Genomic DNA, 15,562 nt, shown 5'->3' with positions numbered 1-15,562 from the left:
ACCACCGGGAAGACCGAAGGAGATTCCTCCCACTTCCTCTATGGGCCGTCCCGTATCACGATGTACCCTAGCGGGGCCCGCCGAAACACCGACTACTTCTCTGTACAAAAGATTTGGTTGCTTTCCTCCTCTCACGGGGCATCCGGAAGCCAAAAAATAAAAATAAAAAATAAAAATGGCGACTCCTTCGGCCATTTTGATTGTGGCGGAAGTCACTCGGGATACTCTGGGTAATCCTCCCCCATCCCCGAGATTCTCAAATATTATTTTTCGAGCGGAGAAGCACGCCATTAGATACTAGGCTGGCTGTCACCCGGGTGCTTGGCTCCTCCGCGGACGACTGAAGTCGCCCGGCCGCTGTTTCTCGTCGTCCTGCGTATGCTTGTTGCTAGGATGCGAGGTTGTGCCGACTAAGTAAAGGGACGAAGGTAATCCCGTCCAGGAGGTATTTTTTGGGGGGAGGGGGATCTCCCTTGGTGGCTTCCCTAGGGGAGATCTACTGAGGGCGTTGGAGTCGAGAGGCTGAAGTTGGTAGCCTGATTATGGGAGATGAACTCCGTTAGAAAGTGCCGCAGTAAAAATCGGGACGATTATTGGATGGCAGCGAAGAAGAAACTTTTGGGTCTGGACGTTTATTGAGGAAAGAAGAAAGATCCATCTAAATGGTCATCCGGCTTTTTGTAGCCGTAACGTGTCATCCTGGAAAGTTAAATCCCTTTGAGGTTAGGCTTTCATTTCGCGCTAAACCATAGTTCGTTTGGTTTGTGTTCATGCAGTGTGACCTGTTTAGTAAAACTGTAGTTAACTGGACCCAGCCTTTCATCCGGATTAGCGTGCGTGGGATTAGCATGATTTGACTGTGGTTTACTTCAACGGAGAAATATTTTTTTCCTGCGAAGTTCAGGAATTGCGTTGATGCCGCCCCTCCCTTATGCTGCCCGCCTGTGTCTTTTGGTGGGAGAAAGAGATGACACCTTGCTTATTCCCCCCCCCCCCAACTTCCTTATCAGTGAGAGGAAGGTAAATATTCGCCTAAACATAGTTTGTTGCTGGCCCCTTGATGGTCAAAACTGAGGCTATCCCAAATTCTCTGAGTTAAGGCTGACTTCACTTACCTGCCCTTCTCCTTGCACAATTTTCACAGTTCCAGGTAAAAGAAGGCAAGCAGCTAGTACAAAAGCCAGCAAAAGGGAAATTCGGTAATACAGATAAATCCTCCATTTACAACCATTTGTTTAGTATTTGGAATTACAATGGCATTGAAAAAAGTGATTTATGACTAGCTTCCATATGACTGTTACAGCATCCCTACAGTCATGTGATCAAAATTTGGGCTCTTGGCAACTGGCATTGTATTTATGATGGTTGCAGAGATCTGGGGTCATGTAATCACCCCTTGTGACCTTCTGACAAGCAAAGACAATGGGGAAGAGATTCCCTTAATCACCCTGTTACTAATTTAATTGTTAACTGTTAACAACTGTGGCAAGAAATGTCATAAAATGGGCAACTCTTAACAACTGTCTTGTTTAGCAAAGTTAATTTTGGGCTCAATTGTGATTGAGGATGAGGATTACCTGTACTGTCTAAAAGCATTGTTAGATGAACAAAGTTTTCTTTAATATCCCAATGTGTGGAGAAAAAAATGTATTGCTATTATGAACAAAAAGGCATTAGCTTGAATTGGTACCTGAATTAACCTATAATCCCTACAGTAATACTTTGTAATAATTTCTTTGTAATACTGCTGACTTGTCAACAGAAAACAGTAATTAATGAGGCAGTACTATGTTAAGGAAGGCAGAATTAGAAACAGTGCGTACCTTGTTACTTTTGGATTAGTGCTAATGCAAAAGTGTTTTAGAATAGGAAACTCTGACATCAAGAGCAAAATATTTAGAAAGTGTTGATTTTATATGAAACAAGTCTTGTGACTGCAACACTAGAGAAAGCTGTGTTAGAGAAAGTTGTGCAATGCTATTCATATGTGGTCAAAGGAAAGCACAGCTCATTGGAAACTATAACTGGAGTCTTGTACTTCATGGATTTTTTTACAGTGGTACCTTGGTACTCTTCATTAATTGGTTCCGGGATGAGCACCAAAAATAAATAAGTAACAAATACATTTTTACATAAGGAATAATGTAATGAGTCACAAAGCAGCCTACACTGATGAGTTCTAGATTGTTGGATGATTACCAAAGAAAATGAGTAGGGGGAGGGGGGATGCACCATAATGCATCAAGTATCAAATTTGATGATTTCAAAGCAGTTGAGTTCCAAGATACCACTGCATTTGCCAAGGCTTCTATGCTGCTAAATTCCCATAGGCTGTAAATGGCTTACTGTATTAAAAGCATTAGTCACATAAAAGGCTTAACCAACATACCATAACAATTGGGTAGGCCAAACCTCTCCATCCAGGGGCTCCTCCTGGTGCCGTCCGCTAGGCAATGCCAGCGGGTGACACCTAGGAGTAGATCCTTCTCTGTGATGGGCCCAACCCTCTGGAATGACCTCCCCCCAGACATTCGAACTACCACCGACCTCCGTTCCTTCCGTCAAAAGTTAAAGACTCACCTATTTCAATCAGCTGGCCTGGCACTTTCTTAGTTTTTACCTCCCGGGGATTTATTTTATTTTAATTGGGTTTGGGGTTTTAATTGGGATGTTTTTAGGGTTAGAATATATTTATTTCTTGTACAGCCTATCTCCCCCTCCAAATGTATTTTAAATGTATTTTATTGTTATGACTGTATTTTATTTGCATTGACTGTACACCGCCCCGAGTCCCTTTTTGGGAGAGTGGGCGGTCTAAAAATCTAAGAAATAAATAAAATAAATAAATACAATACAATACAATAGTAGAGTTGGAAGGGACCTTGGAGGTCTTCTAGTCCAACCCCCTGCCTGGGGGTTTAAATCTCTAAATATGTTTACAGACAATAAACTCTTCATAGCTATTTGGAAGCCTGAGGACTTCCTTGGGTGTAATCAGGGGAGACATGGAGTCATTATCAAAAAGACTTGCCTGTAGTTTTATTATTATTTTTAATTCAGCTTTATGTGTATATATTTGGAAATATGCTGAATCTCTGGAGTGGAGGTTAATACTTTGCCATAGACTTTAATGCTATAAAAACTGACTGTCTGTTCAGTTACTATTATATAATATATCCATTTTTCCAGCAGTTATTAATTAATCTTTTTGAATGCAGAAACATAAACATGCTGACTGAAAACGAATACTTTTGAGCAGGTCTTGTTTTCAGGTTAACGTGAGTTTGAATACAGTGTTTTCATTTATCCTTTCCATCTTTTCTGTTATATAGCAACATTTTCATATATTCCTGTCTTATTCCTAATGAATGTTGTGTTAAGATTAATTTTATGCAGTGGTGATGATTTGAGTAACTTACGTTTACTTGAGTCAGTGGCATGGGAGGCAGTGCCTCAATTTACCATGGAGGTGAGAATATTGAGAAGAAAATCACATAGCTAAACCTTTATTTCATTTATTCTCAATTTACTTTTTGACAGAAAGTAATTTCATGTTGCCTAATGTAGAGGGACTCCGCTACACATCTGCCACAATCCTTTTTGTTTGCCAGTTGCAAAGACAAGAACCGCAAGATGGGAAACAGTGCCTTAAAAGCACATTTGGAGACTGCCCAAAAAACAGGAGTATTCCAATTAACTGGAAAAGGGCTTTCTGAGGTAAATCTCAATTTTGTGTACATATGGCACCAAAAATCATTTTCCTTTACTCCGTAAAATGCCAGAAAGATAAAATTATATTTTGTTTTGGAATTCAGAATATTGTCCTTTTGATTACATATGTAAAGGACTAAATTTGGCTGTTTCAGACTTTGCATTTTGGACCATTTCAGGCTTGGAGTAGGCTATTCTGGTCTCACTGGAAATCCAATAAGAGTATTCTACAATCAAAGGGTTTTTTATTTTTATTTTCAGCTTGATAATACCCAGTTTGTTTGTTTTTAAAAAGCTGTTTTAATCCTGAAACTAAATGTTTGTCTCAAAATGCAGCATTTAATGTTGGACTATTTCTGAATGCATTCAGTCTGAACGCAATATATTTTACATACTTCTAATAAAAATGTTGAATATGTTCTAATTAATATCTATACTATAAAGGTATTGATACTCGTCTATATTATAGAAATCAGTTTGCATTTCTAAAGGCAGAACATTTAATAAAAGCTTACTCCTGATGACTGTTATTTAAAAAATGCAGTTCTGCACAGTTTTACTAAAGTTCTCTGACTTGGATTTAATTTCTAAAAAGAAATATGACTTAATGAGCTGTTATATCCATTAAGCAACTATGGCAGTTCATTTTAGGTTTTATTTATTTTGATTTTGCATAATATGAAATACTTCATTGTGTTGGGTTTTGTTCCAATTATGGTTAATTGATTTTGGACAGATTTCCCAATCCTTTTCCAATCTTTCATTATTTGGGGAATGTAAGACTACAAAACATAATTTTTATTACAAATCTTTCTGATTCTGTATATTCGTTGCAGTTTTTAAATCTTGGAGTAATTTCATCAATATCTGAATTCTTTTTCAGTTTCCTGAAGATCTACAGAAGTTGGCAAGTAATCTCAGAACAATAGATTTGTCCAACAATAAGCTTGAATCACTCCCACCTTTTATAGGAAAGTTCTCTGTATTGAAAAGTCTTGCTTTAAATCACAACAGACTGAGTATGTTTACTTAAGTATTTTTAGCTTGCTATATATTGCATATTAAATAATGTTTCAGTACTAATAAATATTTGTTTGTAAGTGCAATTACTTGTTACTAAGGTAATGCGTTGCTGAATGCTAAGGTAATCAAAATTAATTTGATTCTTATGAAATAGGGGCTTGCTCAGCTAGAAAAATTTTATTACTTGCTCTCTTGTTCTCTTCCCACATCTTCTCAACTGCAAGAGTTCTGATGGAAAGTGGAGCCTGTGTATTAACCCAGGCAATTTTGCAATATATAAGTAGAAGAAATTATATCTGATATATTATACATTGTATATTGCAAGAGAACATTCCGTTATATTATGAATCTTTATTCTAAGGAGCATTATATAGCAGAATAAAATATTCAGTCTTGATATTTTAATAATTGTTCTTTTTTCTCAGCATCATGATTTAATTCTATTTATAATTTATTACTAGCTGTATTACCTGAGGATCTCTGCAAGCTGAAAAAGCTGGAAATTCTACATCTGAACAATAACCAGTTGACACGTTTACCTAGCAGCTTTGGACAACTTGCAGCACTAAAGACTCTGAGCCTTTCCGGAAACAAGCTTCAAACTATACCTGTTCAGCTATGCAGTCTTCATCATATAGATGTGGTAGATCTTTCCAGAAATCAGATCCAGTGCATCCCAGACACAATAGGAGAGCTACAGGCCATTGAACTGAACTTAAATCAAAATCAGGTCTGGAAGTATATTTTTGTAGTTGAGCATTATTATGTAGTGTCATAAATACTATGGGATGGGGATATAGTTAATGCTATAAGCCAAATTTGCAAGAGGTGGGGATTTATTTGGCATTAAAAGTAGCTCTTGATTAACAATGATAATCGGGCTTGAAATTTGCTAAACAATGTAGTCATAAAGTCCATGTTGTAAACTGCATCACTTAGCAATGGCCACTATGGCAGTTCCAGTAGTGGGAACTCAATAAAATCAAGAATTAACTCTAACATTCGAAATTGATGTTTACATTGATGGACAAAATATAAACTACAGACAGTCCTTGATTTACAACAGTACACTTAGTGACTATTCAAAGTTACAACGGCATTGGAAAAAGAGACTTATTTTTCAGACTTATGACTGTTGCAGCATCCCCATGGTCACATGATCAAAATTCAGATGCTTAGCAAGTAACTCATGTTTATGATGGTTGCAGTGTCCTGGGGACATATGATTACCTTTTGTGACCTTCTGACAAGGGAAGTTAATAGGGAAATCAGATTCACTTAACAATCGGGTTGCTAATTTAACAATGTGATTCGCTTAACAAAAGAAAAGTCATAAAATGGGGCAAAACTCACTTAACAAATTTCTCATTCAACATAAATTTTGGGCTCAATTGTGATCATAAATTGAGGATTACCTGTATATTGATCCAAGTTTATATATTCATCCCTTACATGAAAATTACCGTATTTTTCAGATTATAAGAAGCTCCAGACTATAAGATGCACCTAGCTTTTGGGGAGAAAAAAAAATTGTCTCTGCCTCCCAGCATCCATCCGACATCTGACCGGTTCGCCACCGCCCATTTGCCGTTGCTGCCCATTCATTGCGGCTGTTCCCCGCCATGACCCTTTCTAGAACATCTGGTTGGCGCCACACTAACTCCCTCCCCCCACCTCACTATCCACCCACTTTTTGGGGGGTGGGAGTGCATCTTATACTCTGAAAAATACGGTAATAGTACAATTACCTTTTAAATGTGTAATTAATTGGAGATACTCTGCAATTGTAATCATTCATTGTGCTGAAATTGTAGTAGGAGTTTTTAGCAATCCTATTGTCATGGTGGCTTGATTAATTATAGCAAAACAAACTCAGTTCACATATCAATACAGGACCAAGTTTTAGAAACGTGTGTAATATTTTTTTGTTTTCTTATTTAATTTTTCTAATTAGGGAGACATTATGATCATTGTAACCATCTTTTTGCTTACTGCTTTGGGCCTATAACAGATTTCTCAGATCTCCTCCCAGATCTCTCATTGTCCACGCCTCAAAGTTCTGCGCCTTGAAGAGAACTGCCTAGAACTAAGTGTACTTCCTCAGAGTATTCTTGGTGATTCTCAGATCTCTTTACTTGCTGTAGAGGGTAATCTTTTTGAGATCAAGAAACTCCGAGAATTGGATGGATATGAAAAGGTTTGTTGGAAAATCTTATATATGTATTTCTTTTTTTCACTACTTAGTAACATTTTACTATATATTTGGGTAGGGTAGTGGTCAAATGGCATCAGTTGTTAAATGAAATCATAAAAAAGAGAGCAATTTTTATACACACATTATAGCCTTGAACTCCTGATTCATCTTAAACTTTTGGAAAACAATGGCAACAATTTCCTAATTAATAGATTAATATATCAGAGTTGTATGAGTGCTTAAAAATACTTGCTGGCTCATTGCACTAAACCAGGGATGTCAAACTCACAGCATCACGTCGTCATGTGTGTATCGCGACTCCCCCCCCTTCATTAAACTGGGTGGGAGTGGCCAGAGCGTGACTCATCTGCAAGTTTGACACCCCTGCACTAAACCCTATACCAGGGGTGTCCAAACTTGAGAACTTTAAGACTTGTGGACTTCAACTCCCAGAATTCCCCAGCCAGCCATGTTGGCTGGGGAATTCTGGGAATTGAAGTCCACAAGTCTTAAAGTTCTCAAGTTTGGACACCGCTGCCCTATACCTTTCAAAATATTTGTCAAAGTGCTTATATAGTTTTATATAAGGACTAAGAGATCCTAGAACAGCAAAGAAAGCACCGATAATTATGGCTTAAAGGAGAAGTCCAGGAAAGTTCTTTTGGTGAACACACCAAACAAGAACATACTGCATAAGTTCCGCTGAATTTGATCCAAAGAGGTTTAATAGCAGTAATAGCACATAACTATTCTTAAAATCTTCATAAGAGAGGGAGGCCACACGCTGGACCTTGTCTTTGTCTCTGGCCAGTGGATGAGTGATCTGGGAATAGGGGATCCTACCATTATTCCCCTGTCATGGTCGGATCACTCACTTCTCCGGCTGGGCTTCCCTGGTGCTACCCCCCGCCGCGAGGAGGCGGAACTGGAAGGTATTAGATGGTTCCGCCCCAAGCGCCTGATGGAACCAGATAGGTTCCAGACGGAGCTTGGGCCACCTCCTGTGGACCTGACCCGCCCCCGAGTGGAGGACCTGGTAGACGCATGGAATAGTGCGACTACCGGGGCCCTAGACCGGGTGGCGCCTTTGCGGCCTCTCCTGCGGCGACGAACCACCCTGGCCCCTTGGTTTACCGAGGAGCTAAGGGTGATGAAACGCCACAAGAGACGCCTAGAGAGTCGTTGGAGATCCTCCCGTTCCGAATTCGACCGAGCACAGGCACGAGCCTATTTGAGGACGTACCTCGTGGCATTAAGAGCGGCCAAACGTCAACATTGCGCCGCTCTTATTGCGTCCGCAGATAACCGCCCTGCCGCCCTGTTTCGGGTGACTCGCTCCCTCTTGTTTGAGAGACCGCGGGAAGCCCCTTTACAGGGCAGAGCAGAGGAGTTTGGGAAATATCTACAGGACAAAGTCGCTCAAATCCGGATGGGATGGGCCCCTTTCAGTAGTTCAGTAGAGACGCCCGTGGCGAGTCTTGAGGGACCGCTTTGGGAGGAGTTTGACTCGGTTGCCATCGAGGATTTGGACAGGTTGCGTGGACGTCTGCGACCCACCACATGTTTATTGGACCCGTGTCCCTCCTGGCTTGTACTGGCATCCTGGGAGGTTACGCGCGACTGGCTCCTGGGCCTAGTGAACGCCTCGTTGGGTGAGGGGTCTCTACCGGCCGCCTTGAAAGAGGCGGTGGTGAGGCCCCTGCTCAAGAAGCCTTCCCTGGACCCAATGGACCTAGTCAATTATCGTCCAGTCTCCAACCTTCCTTTCTTAGCGAAGGTTGTAGAGAGTGTGGTGGTACAGCAGTTCCCACGTCACCTGGAGGAAAATGATTATCTAGACCCGCGCCAGTCCGGCTTCCGTCCCGGGCACAGCACCGAGACGGCCTTGGTCGCATTGGTTGATAATCTCTGGAGGGCCAGAGATAGGGGTTGTTCCTCTATCCTGGTCCTATTAGATCTCTCGGCGGCGTTCGATACCATCGACCATGGTATCCTGTTGCACCGGCTAGAGGGGTTGGGAGTCAGGGGCACCGTTTTACGGTGGTTTGGCTCCTACCTCTCTGACCGGACGCAACGTGTGTTGGCAGGGGAACAGAGATCGACCCGGAGGCCACTCACATGTGGAGTGCCACAGGGATCGGTGCTCTCGCCTCTCCTGTTCAACACATACATGAAACCGCTGGGCGAGATCATCCGTGGTTTTGGGGTGGGATATCATCTGTATGCTGATGATACTCAGCTATACATTTCCACCCCGAACCACCCCAATGAGGCCGTCGAAATGATGTCCCGGTGTTTGGAGGCCGTACGGGTCTGGATGGATGGCAACCGACTAAAACTCAACCCTTCCAAGACGGAGTGGCTGTGGCTTCCGGCCTCCCGGTTCAACCAGGTGCTTCCATCTCTGGCCATCGGGGGCGTGCAACTAGCCCCCATGGAACAGGTGCGCAATTTGGGCGTCCTCCTAGATGCCCGGCTGTCCATGGATGACCATGTAACAGCCGTGGCAAGGGGGGCGTTCCATCAGGTCCGCCTGATGCGCCAATTGCGCCCCTTATTGGACCGGGATGCCCTACGCACAGTCACCCATGCGCTAGTGACGTCTCGCCTGGACTACTGCAATGCTCTCTACATGGGGCTTCCCTTGAGATGCACTCGGAGACTGCAGTTGGTCCAGAACGCGGCCGCGCGGGTGATTATGGGGAGGACTAGATACTCCCCTGTAACACCTCTCCTGCGCGAGCTGCACTGGCTTCCTGTGGTCTACCGAGTGCGTTTCAAGGTTTTGATTATGATCTTTAAAGCGCTTCATGGCACAGGGCCTAGTTACATGCAGGATCGCATCCTGCCCCACACATCCCTGCGACCAATTCGCTCACACAGAGAGGGACTTCTCCGGGTGCCGTCCGCCAAACAGTGTCGGGGGGCGACACCCAGGAGCAGAGCCTTCTCTGTGATGGGCCCAGCCCTGTGGAATGACCTTCCCCGTGACATCAGGATTACTTCCGACCTCCGCTCCTTCCGTGTACAGCTGAAGACCCACCTCTTTCAATTATCTGGCCTGGCTCAACCGTAATTTTTCTCACTCCTCCTGACTGTCTTTTTAAATTTTAAATTTTAATTGTACATTGGGTCTTTTACAATTGGGGTATTTTAATGGGGATTTTAACTGTCTAAATGTTGTAATTGGTTACCTCCTCCGTGCATGTGTGTCTCTGTATTTTTGTATGTTTATGTGTTTATGTGTTTGTACACATGTTTCTATGTCCTATATGCCCATTGTACGCCGCCCCGAGTCCTGCCTGGAAAGGGAGCGGCTAATAAATTCAAATTTATTATTATTTATTATTATTATAAGTATGCCTATTGAAAGATTCCCTCAAACTGATCCTTTTGATCACATGGACATCTCCATATAGGCTTCTCAACAACTCTGGTTTGTTTTTGCCCTTTTCTCAGATATTTCTTTGACCTTCCAACCTAGCTTACAACTAACCATGACTGATCCTGCTTTTTTTTTTATGATCAGTCACAGTTAAATAGATGTTGCTACTTACTATTTCATTGCACATATAGGCTTTTATATGAATTGGCAATTAAAACTTGCACTCTTATTAAACCTCTTTGGATCAAATTTAGAAAAAAACCTATGCAGTATGTTCTTGTTTGATGTTCACCAAAAGAACTTTCCTGGACTTCTGCTTTAAGCCATAATTATCAGTGCTGCCCAGTAGTGGGATGCAGCCAGTTCACACCACTTCAGGAGAATCGGTTGTTAACTTTCTGAGCAGTTTGGTGAACTGGTTGTTGGAAGAAATCATTAGGGTAGAGAACCGGTTGTTAAATTATTTGAATCCCACCACTGGTGCCCTATGCTATTCTTTGATCTCTTAGTCCTCAAGTGTGATGCACTATACATATTTGCAGGACATTGAGCTCTGAGGAAGAAAGAGCATGAGATACGATTCTATTCTGTTCTTGGTTGTTGAGATCTATATAACTGATTTAAAAGAATTTAATTCTAAAGCTAACTACTAGCGGCAAGTGATACGATTAAAATGTGCCCTCTTGAATTGTCTGAACCCTACTTGCTTTATCAGGCTAGCTAGGCATCTCTTGTCCAACAGCAGATTAAGGAAAGAAAAGACAACACAGAAGGTCTGAATTAATACAGTATTAAAATTGTAACTAGTCAGTAGAAATAGATTATGTACTAAACAGAACAAAAAAAGAAAATCATAAATCTAGAAATGAACTCTTTACAAGAGTTATCTAGAACTTGATTTATGTGATATATTTATCAACAAAACCTTTTTTTTAACATTTTAGTATATGGAGAGATTCACGGCTACAAAGAAAAAATTTGCCTGAACTACTGTGCCAGTTTTATCTCGTGAATGAAAAGACAACAAGAAATATGACTGATGCGTGGATCCAAAATGCAACAAGCCTGTTGGGAGAATGACATTCAAGCCTTTATATAAAGGCAAGAGAACAGTGACCTCTTGGTTTCAAAATGCCTTGATGTTTTAGATCTCACAAGATGAATCCAAGAATTGGTAACCTTGGATATAATGCTTAACATCCACTTGTTAAGTCTCCATCTACAAAGATTAAGAAGAAAATTACAAAATGTCCTGAGCTGAAGAGGTTTTATGACAGTTCCTGACAACTTCATACATAGGAAGCAGGGCAGATGGAGATAATGGGCTATATGTGTAGAATCATCTGCCAGGAGGCTCACTAATTCAATATAGATTTAACTCCGCAATGCAAATCCATCCATCTCTTGGCTTTAAATATTTTACAATGTATGTAGGGCTGGTCATTTGAAAAATTACAATAGAAGCACAAATTATGGATGAGCAGATAGTGGCTTAATATACATAATAAAAATCAGTTGTCCTAGATTCACACCACAGTCATTCTCTAGATGGTTTGTCTTCCACTTGCTAGTCAAAGAGTTCACCTTAGTGTGCTAAACTGATGGCTTGCATAATAGGACATTGTATGCATTTGAATCTTCATGGGAGTAACAAACTCCAATGTTTGGGGGGGGGGGAGGGCTTGATCACTGTATTGATGCCTTATTCAAAGCACCCATGGATATTTAAAATATGCAATCTTGGAATAATTTACATGCTTTTTACAAAAACCATACCTCCACAACTTTCTTAAAACTTTTTTGGCACCTTTTGACAAAATAAGCTGAAATATATTCTTATGTAATTGGAATGGCAAACATGCAGCTGAAGCTTTCTGTAAAATGTACTGTTCGTGTAAATGAAATTTAAATTAAAATGAAAAGCAACTCTACCCTAGGAAATGGTCATAAATGAAAATGTTTGGATGTTGAAACACACAGTAACACTAACGTGATATGATATTCTTACAATCCCCCCCCCCCCCCATACATTACCGGTTCCAGTTATATTTCTCATTTTTTCTACTGCTGGTTTTAATCACAACTGTAAAGTCCCATTATATGTTGCATGTGTTATAAATCAACAATTTGTACTATGAGTACCAATAGGTAATCATGCTATTTCTTTTAACACAGCAGAGTTGGGAATGAGAAATTAGAGGTGAAAGGAGTTGGGTCAGTTGTGAAACCTAGGAAATAAAAATAATTTACAGGTGAAACAAAAAATTAGAATATCGTGCAAAAGTTCATTTATTTCCCTAATGCAACTTAAAAGGTGAAACTAATGTATGAGATAAGACTCACTACATGCAAAGCAAGAGAGTTCAAACCGTGATTTGTCATAATTGTGATGATTATGGCTTACAGCTCATGAAAACCCCAAATCCACAATCTCGGAAAATTAGAATATTACATGCAATCAATAAAACAAGGATTGTACATAGAACAATATCGGACCTCTGAAAAGTATAAGCATGCATATGTACTCAGTACTTGATTTGGGCCCCTTTTGCAGCAATTACTGCCTCAATGCGGCGTGGCATGGAAGCTATCAGCCTGTGGCACTGCTGAGGTGTTATGGAAGACCAGGATGCTTCAATAGCGACATTCAGCTCTTCTTCATTGTTCGGCCTCATGTCTCTCATCTTTCTCTTGGCAATGCCCCATAGATTCTCTATAAGGTTCAGGTCAGGCGAGTTTGCTGGCCAATCAAGCACAATAATCTCACGTGCTTGATTGGCCAGCAAACTCGCCTGACCTGAACCTCATTGAACCAGGTTTTGGTGCTTTTGGCAGTGTGGGCAGGTGCCAAGTCCTGGAAAATGTAGTCAGCATCCTCATAAAGCTCGTCTGTGGAAGGAAGCATGAAGTGCTCCAAAATCTGGTAGACTGCTGCGTTGACCCTGGACTTAATGAAGCACAGTGGACCAACACCAACAAATGACATGGCTCCCCAAATCAACAGACTGGAAACTTCACACTGGACTTCAAGCACCTTACAGTGTGCCTCTCCATTCTTCCTCCATACTATAGGTCCTTGGTTTCCAAATGAGATGCAAAAGTTGCTCTCATCAGAAAAGAGGACTGACCACTGAGCAACAGACCAGGTCTGTTTTTCTTTAGCCCAGGTAAGACGCTTCTGATTTTTGTTGTTAAGGGGCAGCTTGACAAGAGGAATACAACATTTGAAGCCCATGTCCAGGATCCCTCTGTGTGGTGGGTCTTTTTTTTTTTTAAACAAAGTTTTTTATTGGTTTTTTAATGTTTTACATAGGGAAAGGGTAAGGGAAAGGTTACAAATTTTGGCAGCTGCGAATTGCGGTAGTTGCACCCCCCCCCTCCAAACTCATACATTTGCATAGAATTCAAATATTACATAATAGCATATAGTCAGTGTGGTAAATTCAATTGGTAATTTCGGTCAGTTTATATCACGTAGATTTTCTTGCTTATTTGTGTGATCTGAGCTTTCTTGATGTCGCCCCATCTCCCCCAGCTGGCAGTGCTCCGGCCCCTCCCGTGTCTTGTACCTCTACTGAAGTGTCTTCTGGTTTTTCTAGAAGTAGTTTATTTTTTTCCATAAAGGCCTGCGCCTCTATGGGTGTATTAATTCTAACTCTTGTCTCCTCCCAGAATATTAGCATACCTTCAGGCAGTAACCATCGAAACCACACCCCCTTCTGGTATAGTTTATTCGCCAATTGCGAATAAAATTTTCTTTTCTCCCTCACTTTCTTGGGGATCTGTTTCAGGATGATTATCTCCTTATCTTTATATGTCAGGGCTTGCCCCCTTTGTGCATTCAGGATTTCATCTCTTGTGCTTTTCCTAAGAAATTTAATGTGTACCTCCCTGGGGACATTGTGTGTTCTAGCATACGCTGAATTCACTCTATAGGCCAGGTCTATTTCCCACCCCATCTGTTGTTTTTCCTTCTGAATATACTCATATATTCCCCTTTGCACACCCTTTGCACACCCTATACTCATATATTCCCCTTCGCACACCCTCTATCCCTCCCTTCATCTCAGCCGCCCCATCTTCCAAAAGGTCCAGTCTCTGTGAGTTCTTATTAATTTTATCCTGGTTCTCTTTAATTTCTTCTTTCATCTCCTTCAATTGTCTCTTTATTTCCTCTTGTCCCTGTAGAAGTTGTTGTAACATTTGATGAAGCTCCAGGTCCGTAGATTTAGGTTGCTTAAAGGCTGTTAACGTTGATTGTGTGCTTGGACTGGAGGTTGCAGATATTGGGGCTGAGGCAGCAAAGCCTGACTTTCCAGGAGGTGGTCTTTTAGATGCCATTGTTTATAAAGTAAAGAGTCCAGTCAGTATAGAGAAGGATCAGTCAGAGAGATAGAACAGTCAAGAGAGTCCAGGGGGCAGAAAGTCCAGGCACAGGGGAGTTTTCTAATCACCCTGGCAAAAGAGCAGTCGTTTTTCACTCCAGGGGGTTCAAAAGCAAACAATCCACAAGAGAATTATCCAGGTAGCACGGAGACAAAGACCGGAAGCCTGAAGTTAAAGGGTGGAGTCAAGTCTCACATCTCATGAAGAAAACGGAAGTGTGCCATCTTGCCCTGCCAGCTTCGGGTATTGAGGCAACAAATATAGTTTTCAAAGTTCAAAGTTCCCAGGGCTTCCAGATCTCATTGTCTTAAACATTAAAAGTTTAAATCTGAAAATCCATTTAGTAGGGGTGTGACATCTTTAGTTTGGCTCTCCCCCTCCTCCTTGCCTTGGGGCTGCGAGCTCACTTGTTTCCAGCCGCTTGTCCAAGGGGGGGAAAAATCCCCCTCCCCTCCAGCCGCACCTCTCCAAATCAAGCCAAAAGTTCAAGTTTGCACAGCTGACAGATTTTATAGTTGGTAATAGGAATGAAGGGAGTGTACACCTCACTGCTCCGCCGCCGCATCCTTCAGCTTTCTTTTTTCACTCCGATCAGCCTGTCAGCGAAGACGCGCCCACACGCCCTCCGATCTGCTCCCCGGTGCCTTAAGCGCGCAGGGGACCTCCCACCGCCCGCCGCCGATGCAGGGATCCCCCGCGATGCCGCTCCTCCAGCAGGACGCCTCTACGGGGCGTCCTGTGCCCCCCAAGAAGTGGGGAAGCCCACCGGGGAGCTGGAGCGAGCAACGAGTTGCCCGTCGCCGTCAGCCGCCGGAACCGGAAGTCTCCTGTGTGGTGGCTCTTGTTGCACTGACTCCATCCTT

At 41.9% G+C, this 15,562-nt stretch overlaps 1 protein-coding gene across 8 annotated transcripts; it reads left to right on the top strand.

Moving 5' to 3' along the window:
- The first annotated feature begins 231 nt into the window (after nt 1-231).
- On the top strand, nt 232-12,244 carry LRRC57 (leucine rich repeat containing 57). 8 transcript variants are annotated; one of them, XM_081967760.1, is made up of 6 exons: nt 232-414; nt 3,545-3,717; nt 4,595-4,730; nt 5,196-5,464; nt 6,746-6,931; nt 11,258-12,244. In XM_081967760.1, exons 2-6 carry the CDS (start codon nt 3,634-3,636, stop codon nt 11,297-11,299), a joined length of 717 nt encoding a protein of 238 aa, XP_081823886.1. In that variant the 5' UTR covers nt 232-414; nt 3,545-3,633; the 3' UTR covers nt 11,300-12,244. The 8 variants fall into 8 exon arrangements, with proteins under 8 accessions (XP_081823886.1, XP_081823887.1, XP_081823882.1 ...); XM_081967761.1 differs by having other exon boundaries at nt 256-428; nt 3,612-3,717; XM_081967756.1 differs by having other exon boundaries at nt 258-428; nt 3,541-3,717.
- The last annotated feature ends 3,318 nt before the right edge of the window (nt 12,245-15,562 follow it).

This window comes from Natrix helvetica (genome assembly GCF_964273705.1).
Source record: "Natrix helvetica genome assembly, chromosome: 1".
Classification (NCBI taxonomy): Eukaryota; Metazoa; Chordata; class Lepidosauria; order Squamata; family Natricidae; genus Natrix; species Natrix helvetica.
Note: the sequence above shows the minus strand (reverse complement) of the source record. Positions and strands in the feature narration are given on the sequence as shown.